At 41.7% G+C, this 18,249-nt stretch overlaps 1 protein-coding gene across 3 annotated transcripts in view; it reads right to left on the bottom strand.

Annotated features, from left to right (window-relative positions):
* LOC143959297 (protein Lines homolog 1-like) overlaps nt 1-18,249 on the bottom strand; it is a 53,461-nt gene that overhangs the window by 17,363 nt on the left and 17,849 nt on the right. For all 3 annotated transcript variants that reach the window (XM_077467978.1, XM_077467979.1, XM_077467977.1), the window contains exons 2-6: nt 14,302-14,501; nt 12,373-12,563; nt 9,444-9,533; nt 7,157-7,298; nt 3,368-3,946 (exon numbers count right to left, since the gene is read on the bottom strand). In XM_077467978.1, coding sequence (XP_077324104.1) covers nt 3,368-3,946; nt 7,157-7,298; nt 9,444-9,533; nt 12,373-12,563; nt 14,302-14,434 — 1,135 coding nt within the window. In that variant the 5' untranslated portion in view covers nt 14,435-14,501. The remainder of the gene's footprint in view (nt 1-3,367; nt 3,947-7,156; nt 7,299-9,443; nt 9,534-12,372; nt 12,564-14,301; nt 14,502-18,249) is intronic.

Genomic DNA, 18,249 nt, shown 5'->3' with positions numbered 1-18,249 from the left:
TGTTCTGTGGACAGGCTAACCTAAAAGGACAGATATTTGGTAAAGCCCATCATTCTACGGTTTTCAGAAAAAGAAATGAAGAAAGAATATGGTCCCTACACTCACACATGGTGAAGGTTCACTGATGTTTTGGGGTTGCTTTGCTGCTTCAGACACTGGATGTCTTGACCAAATTCATGCCATTATGAACTCTGAAGACTACCAAAGAATTCTGGGGTACATTGTAGGGCTCAGTGTCAGAAAGTTGGGTCTCCGTCAGAGATCACGGGTCTTACAGCAGGACAATGACCCAAAGAACATGTCAAAAAGCTCTCAGAAATGGTTTAAGACAAAGCGTTGGAGAGTACTAAACTGGCACTACTAAACTGTACTCAAAACCAGCAGTTGGGAAAAAGGAACCCTTTCCAATCTGAGAGGCCTGGAGCAGTTCTGTGCTACCAAAATATTACATTTTGTCCAGTCCATTCTTTGGAGTTTTGCATGGAATATGTCATATTTGGCTTTTTGTGTCATACCAATACAAAACAAAAGAAATAAACATTTGTATTTGCAACAATTTTCTGGGCGAAGTGGTGCAATATCTGACCAAAACACAGGCAGGGGAGCCAAAATTTTTGGCCATGACTGTACCTAAAAGACAAGAAAATCCATTATGAGAAGTGTTATATATGGATAGAATATACATTTTTTTTATCCAGAAAAAGGCCCATGGTACCTTTGCATCAATCTGACTCCTCATTCATTTCTTTTTACCACCAATTAGTATCGCTTGCTATGATAACGCAAGTCTCTTGCAATCCTGAAGAGTCCCCTTTGTCCTGGATAAGCTGCATCTACGCGGTCAAGGTGACCATCCTTCCCAAAGTCCTTTATTATTTTTCCACCCTTTACAGGCAGACTGCGAGGAGGCCTAGGGGTACCCAATTTAGCCAAGCACTGTCAGGCTGCCCAGCTCTCCTGATTAACCCTGCTCCATGCTACCCGATATCCAGTTGCGGGGGCTATTCAAACTCCAACAGCACCCCTATTCCCCTTTCGGCTCTACTGTGGTTACCTCACAAGCTGCAACCCCCCCCCCCCTCAGCCCGCTTATGTGTCATAGCCTTAAACTTTGGGACCCTGTTCGCTACCCGTGTAACCTCATGTCCCCCTTTCTACCACTCCCCCCATTTTTAATAACCTCTTGTTCCTGCCAGGCCTTGATCAACTGAGCTCCTTCTCTTAGTGGTCTAGCCATGGTTTCACAGAGGTCCAACATTTTCTCTCATCCTGCATTCTTCCCTCCTTGTCTTCCTTCCAGGACACCCATGAGGTGCCCTCATTGGAATTCTATCGCTACACTCAACCAAGCCACTGGGTCTCTTCATTGAGATGCAACTGTTTATCCTTTCCAAAAAAAATCTTTTGAACACCTTTGCCTGCATTCCCCTGGTGCCCCAGGAGCAGTCTCGAAAATCTACTCTCCTCTACTGGGTCCCGGCCTGGATAGAGAGCACAAACCCATCCTATAATGACCGGTGCTTTAGAGGCTCTGGCCAATGGGGCAATGTAGCACACATTTGGTGGGCCTGTCCTCTCCTAGGGTTTTAGTCCAGGGTGTTTGGACTCCTACAGTCCTTGTTTCATCTACCCATATGTAGAGATGCTAAATTTTCCTTGTTACACTGCCCGATTCAGGGCATGTTTTCTTACCAACAGAAACTGGCAACTTACTTGTTTATTGCGTGCGGCCAAACAGGTTATAGCCCGAGCTTGGAAGAGGCCGCTGTTCCGTTTGCAATGGTGAAGAGCACTCCAACGGATCTCACGATCAGTGAGAAAAAGTTGGAGTACTTTAAAATGAATCTCACTCTAAATTCCTTAAAGTATGGTCACCTTGGTGGATCTATGCTCTTCCCCACTTTGCACCCGAGCAGCCTGGGCCTCTCCTGAGAACAGTTTTTTTTGTCCCTTTTCCCTCTGGCAGAATCCCCCCCCACCCCCCCCCCCCCTTTTCTGGTCTGTACTTCCTTGTCTCTGCCCTCGCTTCTTATATAATCGAGACCATACCTATGGCCACCCTTGGTCTTTTGTTCTAGGGTGAATTCTCAGATTTGGGCCTCATCTCTTATTGGCTAGCGACCACCGTTGCTATATTTCAAATCCCCTTTTTTCTTAGTACCTCTCTAACGAAAGATCACCCCGACTTGTGACGGGGGTATTCATTGGGACCAGTATAAGCATTTTACTCTGCTGTGACCCACTGTACCTACATCTTGGGGCTCTAGCTAGTTGGCCCTTATGCTCTGGTGCTTTATACAAACCTATGGGGTGCCCCATAAAAGGTTGGCTACTTGATAGCCAATACCTATTAAAGTTATTTAATTGTTATGCTCACTGAACTACGCCCCTGTGTGAGTGAACGTATTTCAAGATATACTTATTTCAATAAAAATTATTATAAAATAAAATGGTCCATGGAGATCACAGCACCATTAAAATTCCCTTTGCTGCACATTAGCTAGTAAATTAGAACCATTGCTCTTAAGGGCAGCTTCACATTTGCACGAAAACTGCAGTTTAGCTGCGCTTTTACATAGACTTCCCAGGAGGTCCTGCGGTTTCAGAAAGTGCCACCAAAACTCCTGCTTTTTGAAACCGCACCAAAGCTGCAGGACCACCTGAAGTGCATGGAAAAGTGCAAGTAATTTGTACAAAAAAAAAAAAAAAACGTAGGTCAGCTGCACCTTGCCCAAACTGCAGGGGGACCAACCCAGGGGCAGTGTGAAGCCAACCTTTAAGCAAGCTCCATGTATGACTTGTATTGCATAGTTACATTGGATCAGCTTGAGACAACTTAAAAATGTATATCTCGTACCTGATGACAATTGGGGAAACTGACAATCTCTGTAGTAGTGGGCAATACTACAGTGATCGCTGCAGTCTTTTGGGTCCTGTGCCGAGAGGCTGCCCCATTCATAGAACACCTTGTAGTTTTTTGTTTTTTTTGATGAATGCAAGGTGTTCCCTGATTGGATGAAGGGGAGAGGAGGAGCTGTGATGTCACAATCTCCACCTCACCCAGAGTATGCCTTGTATTCACTGAAACAAATAAAAGGCGTTCTGTGAATGGCAGCAGTGGGGCAGCCACTCAGCACAGGATTCAAAAGATTGCAGCAATCACTGTAGTAGCGCCAAATATTACAGCGATTGTCAGCTTCCCCGGCGACCCCTTGGGCATGAGATGTACATACTTACATTGGTCCCACAGAATATGCAATTAAGACCATATCTGCAGTTCAGATTTAACATTACATCAAATCCTATACTAAAATAACTACTATATATGTGGCAGTGCATGGATGATTTTTGTCATTGATTGCGTTACCTGATTCTCCATTGTGGACCTGGATTTCCAGGGCTTTAAGGACAGACAGACAGGTGGCTCCCAGGATGACTAGGTCAGGACCATGCGCTGATCCCTCATTAACACCTCCAAAGCTGCTTGATCTGTCACTAACAGGGACCTGCAGGAGCCAACCCTCCTGCACAGCACCCAGCAGTGTCCCAGCCAGGGCAGCCATGTCCTTGTCCAACATTGCATCTTGCTGGTGTGACAGAATGCGGGTAGAAGGCAGGAAATCCTCCCCAGCTTTACAGAGCAGACATCTTTTTAGCACCAGTATAACCTGTTTCTTCACAAAGTATGGAACAGGAGAGGAGATGATGTTCAAAGTCTGAGGCAGGATGGCCGACACAACTTGTTTGCAAAGGGAGACATTTAATTTCAGTTGTGTTCTTAAGGCAACCAAGGTTTCTATAAAATCCAGCAGACAGGAGAGGTGGCCGCTGGGCTCTCCAACTAGTGCAAGTGGCTGGCACGGAGGGTTTGACAGGAAAGTGATGACGGTAGAAAAGTGTCGTTCAAAGACATTTTCAAGAGGAACCAAGATCATCAGCAGACGGTCTGGAAAACATAAGAGTACATATTACTATTCTGGGGAAATATTATATTACATACATACACACACATTACATATACCAGTGCCCTTTGGGGGCACATCCAGTACATCACAAGACTCTTCATACATACCACAATAACCCTTGGACCTTTAATTTATTTAGGTTTGATGGACATACACTCATGTGATATCGATGTCTATACAGACTTCATCTCTGGGGAATATCAAGTAAATTTTTGACCATTCATAGGATCATTGATTTAGCATCTTATGTACCCTTTATTCATTTATATAGTTCATGTTTAATACATTGTCATGTGGACATACATGTTCAGTATGGGTACATAGTTAGATTTATGTGAGTGAGGTGGATGTAGGTTTTTAGGGGTGGGGGTGGGGTGGTTGGGTGTGCGTTTTATGGTGCAATTTTATATTGGACATACGGTATGCAATAAAGTGTTTATTCTACTTAGCCCAGCGGGAGTTGTTTTTCTCCATATAGCACACCAATGTCATTTTATTTTTTAAAGGAGGTGGTTGAACCAAATCTGGTTTTTAATGAATTCAAGTTTTTCAATATTGCTCTCTCTGGTGACTCCCACCTCTTATATTATTCATTATTTTTAGACGTTGGCTCTTGTTATGTACATACATGGACGTAGCAAATTAGGATGTGGAGAGTCAAAAAAATAAAAATAATAATAATGTGTTTAGGCATCTAGTGGTGCCAATAAATGATAAAGAACAAACAATCAAGAGATAGCCTACTGACTGTCACCTCCGCGCCCTTTTATTGGGCAGAAATGCTACCCAAAATAGCAAGATAGTCTCATTGCAAAAAGAGCCAGCAAGGTGGGCAATTGATAAATGCCAAAAGGTGAGTGGGTCTTATGCCCAAAGCAAAGGCCTCTCTTATAATATTTATTATTAATATCTGACAGAAGGTGCTTTTCCTAGCGAGGTGGTAGGAGATATCTAGTGGTGCTGGGTTCACACTGAAGGCATTCAGCTGAACTCACACGATTACAAACCCGCATTTCAGGCCGACTTCGGGATTGATTTCAGAGACATCTGTGCATGTTCATGCACAGAGGAGTATTGAAATCGGCCCCAAAGTCGCCAAAAGTATTGTAGGAACTACTTTTGGGAATCTACGCAGCGCTGCAAAGTCAGCATTGCACCGATTCGGACAGTGACATTGCCAGAAATGGGCGGTGGTTTGACATGTCAAAACTGCCTGATATGACTGTGGGCTAAAAGGAGAAGGAGTTCATCTTTTAAAAAATAAATAAATAAAGAAATACATCTTTTTGTAGGTAAAAACCAAAACAAATGTGCATTATTATTTTTTTTTATACTTGCAGCCTGGAAAGCATTGCACCTGCAAATATCAGATCGCAGATGCCATGCAGGACTCCTGCAGACTTCTCTGTGTATCTGTCTGCTCCTACCTCGTATGGGCAGACAGATACACTGTCAGGAAGAGAGCATGAACTACCAGAGCCCTCAATAGGCGCCATGATAGTTCATTGAAACTACAAGCAGATAGCTGCAAAGGCTGCTGTTACTTGTAGTTCACCATTCATAGAACTCTGAATGATGTAGTCAGGCAGGCGTGGCCCAACATGGCCATTTCTTTTCTAAAATAGTGACAGCAAGCAGGGGGAGAAGATCCCCCACTTGCTGTGACTACAGGCAGTGGCTGCAGGAGTGCAAACATGTTCCACCTTCAAAAAAACTGATGCAACATGTTCCCAAAAGGTGAAATTATCCTTTAAAAGTAAACAGGTAATACTGCACTGATTGAGGCAAACTACAAAACTCTACTACGATGGTATTTAGTGCCAACCAGGATAGCTAAGATGCACCCATCTGCATCCCCCATGTGCTTTAGACGGTGTGGTCAGATGGGTACAATGTGCCACATTTGGTGGCAGTGCCCGATAATAGTCAGATTTTGGATTCATATATTTAACCTCATATACACGGTTACTGGGGTTAATATTCGTAGAGCCCCGGAGGTAGCGCTTTTTCAAAAGCTCCCTGATGGGGTTCCCAAGAAATCTTTCAAACTGATCACATATATAATTCTAGCTGCTAGGATAACTATAGCTAGATATTGGAAGCAGTCGATGGTTCCTCTTGATTCTGTAAAACTTAAGCTTAACTGGATTATGGTCAATGATAGACTCACCTGGACCCTTCGTAATAATTCCAAGAAATTTAACGTGATTTGGGATCCGTGGATCAAATATGTTTCTCCACTGTGACTTGCCGCTGGTTGACCCTCCCTCTCTCCCTCTTTTTCCTCTTCTTTTCTTCTCTCTTTCTTTCTTCTCTATATTTACTGTCTAACAAGATGTTTTTTATAATTTGAAAAAAGGTCAGGCACAACTCTGTGCGGTCGTTCCTAGTGGAAGGGGGGGTGTAGGGGAGTTCTCCCCCCCTCCTTGTTTTTCTTTTTCTTTTCCCCCCTCTGCTCCGCTCCGTTTTCTGTTTCTGTTATTATTCTTGACAATATGGATATTAAAAGGTTCTCTGGACAAGATCCAAATGGGTCTAACAGAGGGTGGGACATGCTTGTAAATTTGATTGGTGGAGCACCATACTTTTTTGAGCTACTCTGTAATGTGTAGTCTACCATTATACTGATTACGTTTAGCCTATTTGACTTATGGTTTTACACTCTCATGTTTTACTGTTGATTGACTCGGCTGCTGTATGGGGTAAGGGTCATATTTTTCAGATTTTACTTGTTCATTGACCGTATTACTTGTGAAATTTTCTTACTGTCTCACCTTGCATTATAAATAAAAACATATTGAAAGTAAAAGTAAACAGGTAAGGGAGAAATGACCAGACTAGGAAGGTTTTTACACATGCATATAAAAAGTGGACAGAATGCTTCTGATACCAGTAATGGAAAAAAAAAAAAAAAAAAAAAAAACACACCTATAGGTGTATGTAGAGGCACAACTTTTTTGTTCAGTGTTTGATAAGAGTATGATTAGGAAACTCCCATATTAGAGAGACGTCACCAGATTCTACCTCATTGTCTGTCTGTCTAGGTGACAATGGTCAGTGATGTGAATCTCCCCACCAATAACATGGCAGAGGGTGTAACATTCCCCCAATCTACCAAGAAAAAAAAAGGAAGGAGTTGCATTTACATAAATAACTGATATTAGCAAACATCTACATGCATTTCCTCTTACCTGCCTTCTGTAGCTTTTCATCTGTCAGGAATCCTTTACAAACACATACCAGAGATGTCAGGCATGGGATCAATGTCTGTGATCCAGGATCCTGGCAAAGACTATACAGACAGAACTGCAGCCAGTGGGCATTTACCTCATTCTAGAAAGACATGTACACAAACATGTGCTTAACATTTACTATGCTTAAAGTGGTTGTAAAAGGCTAAAAAAAAAAAAAAAAAAAAAAAAAAAAAAAAAAAGTAATTTCACCTTAATGCATTCTCTACAAAGTGAAACATCCAATGGTTTTGCCTGAGCCCGATCTTGATCCGCCGTTGTGCCAGAGAGCAGCGATGATGCTGCTCTCTTCTCACTGGCTCAGAGACAGCAGCAGGAGCCATTGCCTCCCGCTGCCGTCAATCAGAGCCTGTTAGGAGAGCACAAAGGGAGGGTGGCTATAGACACAAGCAGTGCAGCCTGGGGCTTGTGGTAGCACACACAGACTAAGAAGCCAGGAGCACTGATGGGGACCCTAGAAGAGGAGGATTGAGGCTGCTCTATGCAAAACCTTTACACAGCGCAGGCAAGTGTAACATGTTTGTTATGCAACCACATGCAACGATCATGCAACACGTCTATATTTTTTTGGAGACAGCTTTCTTTTGGTGGTATTTAAACCACCACTTTTTTTTATTTAGCAAAAAATACATTTTTTTAAGTTAGTTATAAAATGTTGCAAACAATTTTTCTCCTTCACTGATCAGGTGGCACCAATGATTAGTGCCCTATAAGGATTGCTGGTCATCAGCTCTCCTCACGCTGTGACAGCACCTGGGGAAAGGACTTCCAATAACCAGCAATTCTGTTACATTACATTGTGATCAGCCCTTTACCACCATCTATGATCCTTCCGAAACAGATTACAGAGTGTGCCAGAGGCATGGTACCGGGAGGACAGCCATGGACGCCCCTCTGGAAAGAGAGCCAAGCTATAGTGGTCTTTTGGCTATAGCGTGGTTAACCACTTGCTTACTGGGCACTTAAACCCCCCTCCTGCCCAGACCAATTTTCAGCTTTCAGCGCTGATGCACTTTGAATGACAATTGCGCGGGCATACAACACTGTACCCAAATTAAATTTTTATCATTTTTTTCCCCACAAATAGAGCTTTCTTTTGGTGGTATTTAATTACAGCTCAGAGTTTTATTTTTTGCTAAACAAAAAAAAAAAAAAAAAAAAAATCATGTTTAATAGTTTGTTATAAAATTTTGCAAACAGGTCATTTTTCTCCTTCATTGAAGTGCGCTAATGAGGCGGCACTGATAGGCATAGTTAAGGAGGCACTAATAGGCACAGATAAGGCAGTACTGATGGGCAAAGATAAGGTGGCACGGATGGGTGGCACTAAGGGGCACTGATAGGTACCACTGATAGGTGGCTCTGATGGGCACTGGTAGATGACACTGATGGGCATGGATATGTGACACTGGGGTGCAGCACCGTTGTTGAGGCAGATTGTGGGCACTGCTGGGTGGCACTGACGGGGGGCACTTATTTAATGAGCTGGCACTGGCAGGGGGCAGGTGGGTACTAGCAGGGCTGGCCGTGATCGGGACTGATGTCCCGATCACGGCCGCCGGTGATCGGCTCTTTTATTTCTCTCCTTGCGCGAGGAGGAATAATAGCCGATTACCGGCTCCGTTGTATCACATGATCAGCTGTCATTGGCTGACAGCTGATCACGTGATAAGGGGTCGGGATCGACCCCTTGCTCGGATCAGTGATCAGGCGAGTCTCATTGACTCACCGATCAGAGCGCGCAGGCCGCTCGTGCACGGGACGACATCAATAGACGTAGTCCCGGCAAAAGGAGGTCCGCGCTGTAGCCGTCATTCGGCTATAGCGCGGGTCTCAAGTGGTTAAAAAAAATAAAAAAAATTAGCGTTTGTGATTGCTTTATTTCAGGTACTTCTATAATTGCCGTCAATTTAGACAGGATCCAATTAACCTACCAGCATGTTTTTGAAGTGTGGGAGGAAACCGGAGTGCCCGGAGGAAACCCACGCTGGCACAGAGAGAGCATATAAACTCCAGGCAGGTGGTGTCATGGTTGGGATTCGTAAACAGCGACTTTTTACTGCCAGGTGAAAGTGCTACCCACTACACCATAGTGTTACAACATGGGCATAGTTTTAAACCTTGGATACAAATACAGACAAAAAGGATAAATAAAAAAAAAAAAAAAAAAAAAAAAACAACACCACTGTACAGGTAAAGAGTACATGTCAGAGAGCAGATTAGATACCTGATATTTTAGTTGATATAGCACCAAATAAGAGAGGCACTTGGAGGAGATATGTGACAGCACCTTATCAGAAGTATTTGATAGTCTGATCTGTACAGAAAATTAAGAAATATTAATCAAATACTGTAATATAGTTAACTTATATGTAAAGCAAACAAACAAAAAAAAAAAAAAAAACAAACACAAACACACACTTGATCAGAGGACCACAAAACAATTCATGGATACATCCCCCTTGTAGATGCCAGAACAGAAATCTACTTTTCTATTCAACTTTCACTCTGTCCCTTTGCACAGTGTTATTTTGGACTTCAAATTTCAGTTTTAAAATCATAGCCTTTTGACTAAAGTGCAATTGTAGCCATCGGATTTGTTTTAGTCATATTTTAGTCAAACTAAAATCTAATGGGTTTAGGCAAATGGTAATGGATTATTTAAAAATATTTCTAGAATTTCCAAACTCATTATATACTGCTAGAGCAAAAATCTATTAGTTTTTATTTGTGGTACGAGGGATTGAAAACAAAAAGTTTCATAAACAAAAATAGTGCTTTTTGATAAACAGCAGTGCAACCACTTCTGCACATTTAATGCAGCAAGGCTGCTCGAAACCACGTAGCTGTACGTCACTTCGTGCAGATGCGACTGGACAGAGAGGGGAGCCAATCAGCAGGTCCGTTGGATGCGCTGTTGGCCGGCCACCCACAATTGTTCCCCAGAGAGGCAGAACACAACCTGCCTACGTAAACAGGGCAGCTCGCCGTTCTGACAGGGGAGGACACAAATCTTCTGTTCCTGCCAAGCAGGAACACGGATCTCTGTCTTCACCCAGTCAGACCATCCCCAGCACAGTTAACAAGCACCCCTTAGAGCTGTGATGGTGAACCTTGGCACCCCAGAGGTTTTGGAACTACATTTCCCATGATGCTCAACTACACTGCAGAGTGCCAAAGCATCATGGGAAATGTAGTTTCAAGACATCTGGGGTGCCAAGGTTCTCCATCACTGCCCTAGGGACACAGACCTAACCCTTTGATCACCTCTGGTGTTTACCCCTTACCTGACAGTGTCATTAGTACAGTAAAAGTGCATATTTTTAGCATTGATCACTGTATTAAATGTCACTTGTCCCCGAAAATAAAGTGTCAAAAGCGTCAGTTAGGTGTTCAGTTTGTCCACTGCAATGTCAGTCCCAAAATAAATAAAAAAAATTTCATAAAAATATCCCATAGTTTGTAGACATTAACTTTTGCACAAGCCAATCAATATACACTTATTGTGATTTCTTTTTACCAAAAATATGTAGCAAAATACACATTGGCTTAAAATTGATGGAGATTTGATTTTTTCATATTTTTTTTATTGGGTATGTATTATAAAGTTGTCACCCCCCCCCCCCCCCTCAAAATGTTTGCTTTTTTTGGTTTATAGCGCACAAAAACTAAAAAAATAATACAATATATATATATATAATCGATTTGCGATACGGCACTGTTACTTTAACTGACAATCGTGGGGTTGTACCCAAACAAAATTGATGTACATTTTGTGGGGGGGGGGGGGGCTCTCTTTTGATCACCTCTGCATTTTTTATGCTATAAAACCACACACACACACACACACACACACACACACACACACACCTTTTTTCTTAATTTTTGCCGTTTCAGCAGTTTAGTAACTAAGTTTAAAGCTTTAATGTGCTATCATTATAGGCTCTGGATGGAATTGAGTTGCCGATTTACAAATGACCAGCAAAGTAGTGTTGAATTTAGTTATAGTCTTGACTAAAACGCCATTTTAGTTTTAGTTGCATTTTAGTCATCTGAATTGTTTTAGTTTGCCATATTTTAGCCAACTAAAGTAGTGTTACATTTAGTAGACAAAAATATTTTAGTCAACATAATAACACTGCCTTTGCATTAAGGCTCCTGGGTCTTCATCTGTCAATAAAGCTGTACAACTGGCACCGTGTTCAACAAGAAACCATGTTATTACCCCATGAAGTGTTTGGAAGTTGCTGTCCTGCTAATGTTACCATCTTTAAAGCGGTTCTGCACTGACGACTTTTTTTGCTGAATGTTTAAAATTGATGTGTTTAAAAAACAAATAAGCTTACTTTTCCTGGCTTCTCCTGCTATCCATGTCAGTTTTTCAGTGATGTCATTTTGCTTGTGGGCATTTGAAGCCCACAAGAAATTACTTCCTCCTTTCCTCACTTCTGGAGGAACCAGCATTCCTTGTTGGTTCCCGCGCATGTTCAGTAGCTACAGCTACGAGCTTTGTTATTTTGCAATGTTGCCAGGACAACGGGTGGCGTGATCACGTCACGTCGTCAAAATCTCGCGAGACTTCACTTCGGATAGGCGCAATGACTCCTGGGATTAGTTATACAATATCCCAGGAGACTTGCGGAAATGATGCTGATCCCCGCAGAAACCCCACCCATAGCCGCAGGGAGAGATAAGGGAGGAGGAGAACAGCAGACAGCGCAAGGTAGGAGCCAAAAACAATAAAAAAAAAAAAAAAAAAAAAAAAAAAAAAAAAAAAAAAAAAATGGGGGCACTGGCAACTATTTACAGCTTGGAAAAAAATGTATGTCTAAGAACAAAAATAAAAAAATAAAATAAAAACACACCACACACACACACCACGTGTGCAGAACCGCTTTAACTGCTGACCACCCAACGATAAATGTATGTTATTCATTGGACGTTAAATACCAGGGTTATGGCTGCAGCTAGATGCTATAGCCCAAGTATCTCCCCCCACCCCCCCCTTAGGTGTCTGGCTTTCCAACAAAAGTGATCTCCAGTTTTAGTAAATCATCCCAATGGTGTGGAAGATGAGATCTCCAGTGCTGTAAAAAGGTAGAAAACGCTTTAATATCACTATACTGTAATAAAGCGAGGTTATGATCATTTCTTACTATTGTTGCCTCTATTCCAGCTTGTTGCAGCAGATCCAGTAAATGGGAATACTGACATCTGATGTGACGTTTAGTGCACAGATTGTCTGTCTTGAGGATTAAAATCTGAATAAGCGAAAGCTTCAGCAAGGTCACATCCCGGGGAGCCCAAGGGGCGGGTACATTTTCCCCACACACAGCAAGTTCAGACCCTGGAAAAAAAAAAAAAAAAAAAAAAAAAAGTTTATAATGTATGTACACACACACACACACACACACACACACAGTATCTCACAAAAGTGAGTACGCCCCTCACATTTTTGTAATTATTTTCTTCTATCTTTTCATGTGACAACACTGAAGAAATGACAATGTAAAGTAGTGAGTGTACAGCTTGTATAACAGTGTAAATTTTCTGTCCCCTCAAAATAACTCAACACACAGCCATTAATGTCTAAACCACTGGCAACAAAAGTGAGTACACCCCTAAGTGAAAATGTCCAAATTGGGCCCAATTAGCCATTTTCCCTCCCCGGTGTCATGTGACACGTTAGTGTCACAAGGTCTCAGGTGTGTTAAATTTGGTGTCATCACTTACTCTCTCATACTGGTCACTGGAAGTTCAACATGGCACCTCATGGCAAAAAAAAAAAAAAAAAACAAAAAAAAAAAAATATATATATATACACTGAGGATCTGAAAAAAACTGTTGCTCTACATAAAGATGGCCTAGGCTATAAGAAGATTGCCAAGACCCTGAAACTGAGCTGCAGCACGGTGGCCAAGGCCATACAGCGGTTTAACAGGACAAGTTCCACTCAGAACAGGCCTCGCCATGGTCCACCAAAGAAGTTGAGTGCACGTGCTCAGAGTCATATCCAGGGGTTGTCTTTGGGAAATCGATGTATGAGTGCTGCCAGCATTGCTGCAGAGGTTGAAGGGGTGGGTCAGCGCTTAGACCATATGCTGCACACTGCATCAAATTAGTCTGCATGGCTGTCATCCCAGAAGGAAGTCTCTTCTAAAGATGATGCACATAAAAGCCCGCATACAGTTTGCTGAAGACAAGCAGACTAAGGACATGGATTAGGGGAACCATGTCCTGTGGTCTGATGAGACCAAGATAAACTTATTTGGTTCAGATTGTGTCAAGCGCAGTGGTGGAATTATAGGGGTCGCCGAGATCGCCAAGGCAACCGGGCCCCATATATCTCAAGGAGCGGGCACCTGAGACTGAGCTCCCCAATCTTCAGCCGAACTGTAATCGGCACTGTCGGAGTCATCACACTGATTACAACTAAAGTGAAAGCTCTTTGCTCTTTGTCTCCCCCTACAGTGCAGTACCGGCAGGAAGAGGCAAGCCAAAGAAAGCACTGCCATTTTTGAAAAAAAAAAAATAAATAAAAAAAACTTTCTGTATGTATGCGTGGAGACCACGCCACACTAGGGGCATTCAAGGGCACAGTGGCAGCATTTGATGATTTCTCCCACCCCCCCCCCCCTCAAAAATTTTGAGCATCAGCCGCCAGTGTTTAGATTTATGTATTAACGTTTAATCCTGCCACTCCTCCCCATATTAGAGCAGGGCGATCTTTCAAAAAAAAAAAAAAAAAAAATTATAATTTATATATATATATATATATATATATATATATATATATATATATATATATATATATATATATATATAACCCCCCCTCGATTCACAATTCAAATCAAGTTTTTGTTTTGATGGACACCGCGCCAGCCTTGGTGAAAAAAAATAAAATAAATCGAATTTGCTGAAAATTTGAATCTTTGACCTCAACTCAAGATTCAAATAGATTGTTTCCCCAGCCCTACCCCATGTGTGTACAATCAAAAATGATTTTTTTCTTGCTTGTTCAAAGTACCAGCAAAAAAAATGCTGGTATAAAGTATTACACACTATACCATTTAACCTAGAATTACCTGAGCCTTTGGCTGGTTCACCCGGGAGGCATGGCGCCAACAGTGCTGCACAAGTACGTAGATCTTCATGTAGGGGGGCAGCTTGCAGCAGCTTCTCGTGCAGCTCTCTCAGGTTTGGGATCATACCCTCCATCTCCAACAAACTCTTCACCCACAGAACGTGATCTGAAAATCATCCTTGGATTCAATACTTGGGGCTTCTAAAAGAAGAATAAAACAAATATTTTTCAAACTCAAAAGAAAGTTACACTTTAAAAGGCTCTATGTTTGTTTTGTGGCCGTTTAAAATTCCAACCCTGGCCATTTTTTAAAAAAAATTTTTTTTTAATAAGTTTCTTTCCCAATGTTCCGAGCACTGCAGGTTAGTAGAATTCTGATACTTCCGGGAGTGTCAGATCGCTGTCTAATGCTGCTGGCTCTGCTTGAAGCAGGGAAAATATTTATTGGGCTCTACTGTTAAAAAGGCTTTTCATTAAAAAAGTAAGGTTCAGTGACAGGCTCTTTAACCACCTGCTGACTTCCGCACTTCTGAAAAAAAAAAAAAAAAAAGAAGAAAGAAAGAAGAAAAATCCCGTCAGCAAGTGCCCGTTACAACATAATGGCTGCAGCCATGATCTTGGAACCGTTGTTTACATCAAGCAATCGGTTGTCTTGTATAAGTGATCCGTGAGGTTCTATAGCCACCCAATCACTTTTACGGTACAGAGAAGCCGCCCCCCCCCCCCCCCAGGTAAACAGCCAGGATTCCTTTAAACAGGGGGGGATGGAGTAACATCTATTCCCAGATCTCTCAATCTCTGATGAATAAAGCAGAGAGTGATGTTGATTTTGTCACTTCCATTTTCAGAGCGGTCATCCCCTGGCTGATGAAGCAAGGGAAGAAGCTGGCCAAGCGCGATCTGTGCTCAATCAGCTGCTTTAGGGGGACAGGGGAGACATTGGACCCCTAATGTTTACGTCGACCGTTCCCGTCACTGGCCAAAGCTATTGCAAAAGGGGCTCATTAGCAAAATGTGTGATAGCAATAAAATGTAAAAAAAAAAAAAAAGTAAATTTGAGGCACGGAAGATGTCACCTATGACAAAACACGTAGGGTGGAGCCAAGTGCTGGAAAAACAAACACACACACACACACACACACACACTTGTTTATGCTATGAGGAGTGTTTGCTTTCATGCTCCCATATGAATGCTGCTGGAATGGTGATGTGCGGACCATCTCTGTAAGGATCCAAGCCATCTTGGGATTGTGCCAAGGGAAGTGTGGTGACCCCAACAGTTTGAATAGGCCCTTTGTGACCTTCTCGTCATGACCAGCTGGTAAGCTTGTATTTTTTTTTACCATTGTGGTGGTGGAGGTTTCTTATGCACGGATTGCTGAACATTTTCATGGCATAGAACCAGCTTTGACGCTGAGACTTTGATATGAACTTCAAACAAGAGGACTTTTTGACACATGGTTTTTTTTGGTTAAGTTTTATATGCAATTTACATGACATATATGTGCATAACCACATGTGGGTAAGTATAAAGTATTTTAGTGCAGCTCAGAGTATTGAATATTTACTGAACGTCTGAATTATTAGGAGGTGAAAGTTTTGTGATGAGACCACAATCAAGCTCATTGGCATCAACGCAACTTGCTGTGTTTGGAGGAGGAGAAATGCTGCCTATGACCCCCAAGAACACCATTCCCACCGTCTAACATGGAAACATTATGCTTTGGGGGTGTTTTTCTGCTAAGTGGAAAGGACAACTTATGGACGGGGCCCATGTACCATCAAATCTGGGGTGAGACCCTCCTTCCCTCAGCCAAGGCATTGAAAATGGGCCATGGATGGGTATTCCAGCATGAAAATGACCCAAAACACACAGCCAAGGCAACAAAAGGAGTGGCTCAAGAAGAAGCCCATTAAAAAAAGGTCCTGGAGTGGCCTAGCCAGTCTCCAGACCTTAATCCCATAGAAAATGTGGAGGGAACTGAAGGTTCGAGTTACCAAACGTCAGTCTGGAAACCTTAATGACTTGGAGAGAATCTGCAAAGGAGGAGTGGAACAAAATTCCTCCCGAGATGTGTTCAAACCTGGCGGCCAACTACAAGAAACCTCCGATTGCCAACAAGGGTCTCTCCACCAAGTACTAAGTCATGTTTTGCAAAGGGGTCAAATACTTACTTCACTCATTAAATGAAAACCAAAATGATAAAATTATCTAGAAAAACGCATTTCAAAAGTTGTTATTCCGTCTCCAAAATAAACCTACAAATTAAAGTGATATAGACTGATCATTTCTTTGTCAGGGGATCAAATGCTTCCCCCCCCCCCCACTGGAAGTTTTGATTTTGGACATGAACTTATTTTTTTCGTCCTTGAATTTTTAAATAATAAATATAATCACACACGGCATCACCAGAAACATCCAAGTGAAAGCAATAATTCACTATTAACCCTACACTGATGACCTGTAAAAGGCATTTACAAAATATAATAATTTTTTAATATATAAATAACAACAACAATAAAAACATTAATATATAAATAACAACAACAACATATACACACACATTATTAATATTATATATATATATATATATATATATATATATATATATATATATATATATATATATATATACACACACATACACACACACACACAATATCAGGTGAGCAAAATTGAGTTTTGCCATGTTTGGTATCCATTTACTCCACACAACCTGCTTTATAAGTTAAGTATTATATTGTGTCTTTATGCACCAAAATTCTTTAGTGCATTCCCCCGCCCCCCCCCAGAATTTGCATTTGATAAATGGCTGTGCGATGTGTTGGGGGTTGTTAGTATTTTCCTAGCAAAAAGGAATTTTAAAATGTTTGTGTTAGGAACTTCCCTTGTGATCAGTAAAAACTTCAGGTGTTCTTGAGAAGCAGGAAAATTTATTTCTGATGTGGCCCACAACAGAGAGACATGCTTACAACACGAAAGCTGAAGAAAAATGTCTGCCAAAAGACTGTGTCCCGCCTTCACATAACCCATAAGAATAACATCTCTATGCTTCTATTGGCTGAGGAAACATAAATTAAGTTGTCATGGTACGAACTAGTACCTTTATTCTTTTAGCTATGTTTTCCTGTACATTCTTAGGCTATCATATTTAGTTAAATCTAATCATCCTACTTACTATGGAGTTAATTAGGACAAAACAATACAATGAGTTAATACAATAATGTGCTCAGAAGTAAGCTTTTTAACAAATCAGTCTCAGGACTATTGTTTTTCTAATAGTCACACAATAAACATTTAAAACTTTTCTAACATTCCCTCCTCTTTGTGTGACTATTTTATCTCCACACATTTCGATGAAAGTCCCTGTGTTATACACTTTCGGACTGTATGTCATTAAGTTGAGCTTCAATGTCCACATAGGTCTCCTCAGAGGTAGAGAGGGTTTGATACATTGTTCTTGAGACTGCAATGAGTTTTTGTGAAAGTCCTCGAATACAGGGAATGCAGCAGCATCCGCAAGTGACCAAAACGGCCAAAGCCACAGCGATTGAGATCAAACATGATATGATAAATCCAGTCCATTTACCGAACCATCCTTCAAGCCAAGTTGTGAATGGATCATTAATACCTGAGTTTTCCGCCAATTCATTCGATAGCGCAGTCAGTCCTTCCAAGGCTCTGGTCATGGTCCCTCCAGGAGCTGTATTGTTGGGGATAAAGGTACAACACATGCTACCAAACATTTTGCATACCCCTCCTCTTTCAGCCAAGACCATATCTAAAGCCATTCGGTTCTGCCAGGCCATTAGAGATGTGGGGGCCAACTGTTCTGCTAGGCCCTTCACAGCATCCCTAGTATAGTTTACAAATCGTTGTTGGTTATATTATATATATATAATTAATCCAGTCAGCATTTTTATTTATAGTCACCCACCAGAGAAGAGA

This window comes from Lithobates pipiens, unplaced genomic scaffold (genome assembly GCF_037356315.1).
Source record: "Lithobates pipiens isolate NorthernLeopardFrog02 unplaced genomic scaffold, aLitPip1_a1.2 Scaffold_7, whole genome shotgun sequence".
In the NCBI taxonomy this organism is placed as follows: domain Eukaryota; kingdom Metazoa; phylum Chordata; class Amphibia; order Anura; family Ranidae; genus Lithobates; species Lithobates pipiens.
Note: the sequence above shows the minus strand (reverse complement) of the source record. Positions and strands in the feature narration are given on the sequence as shown.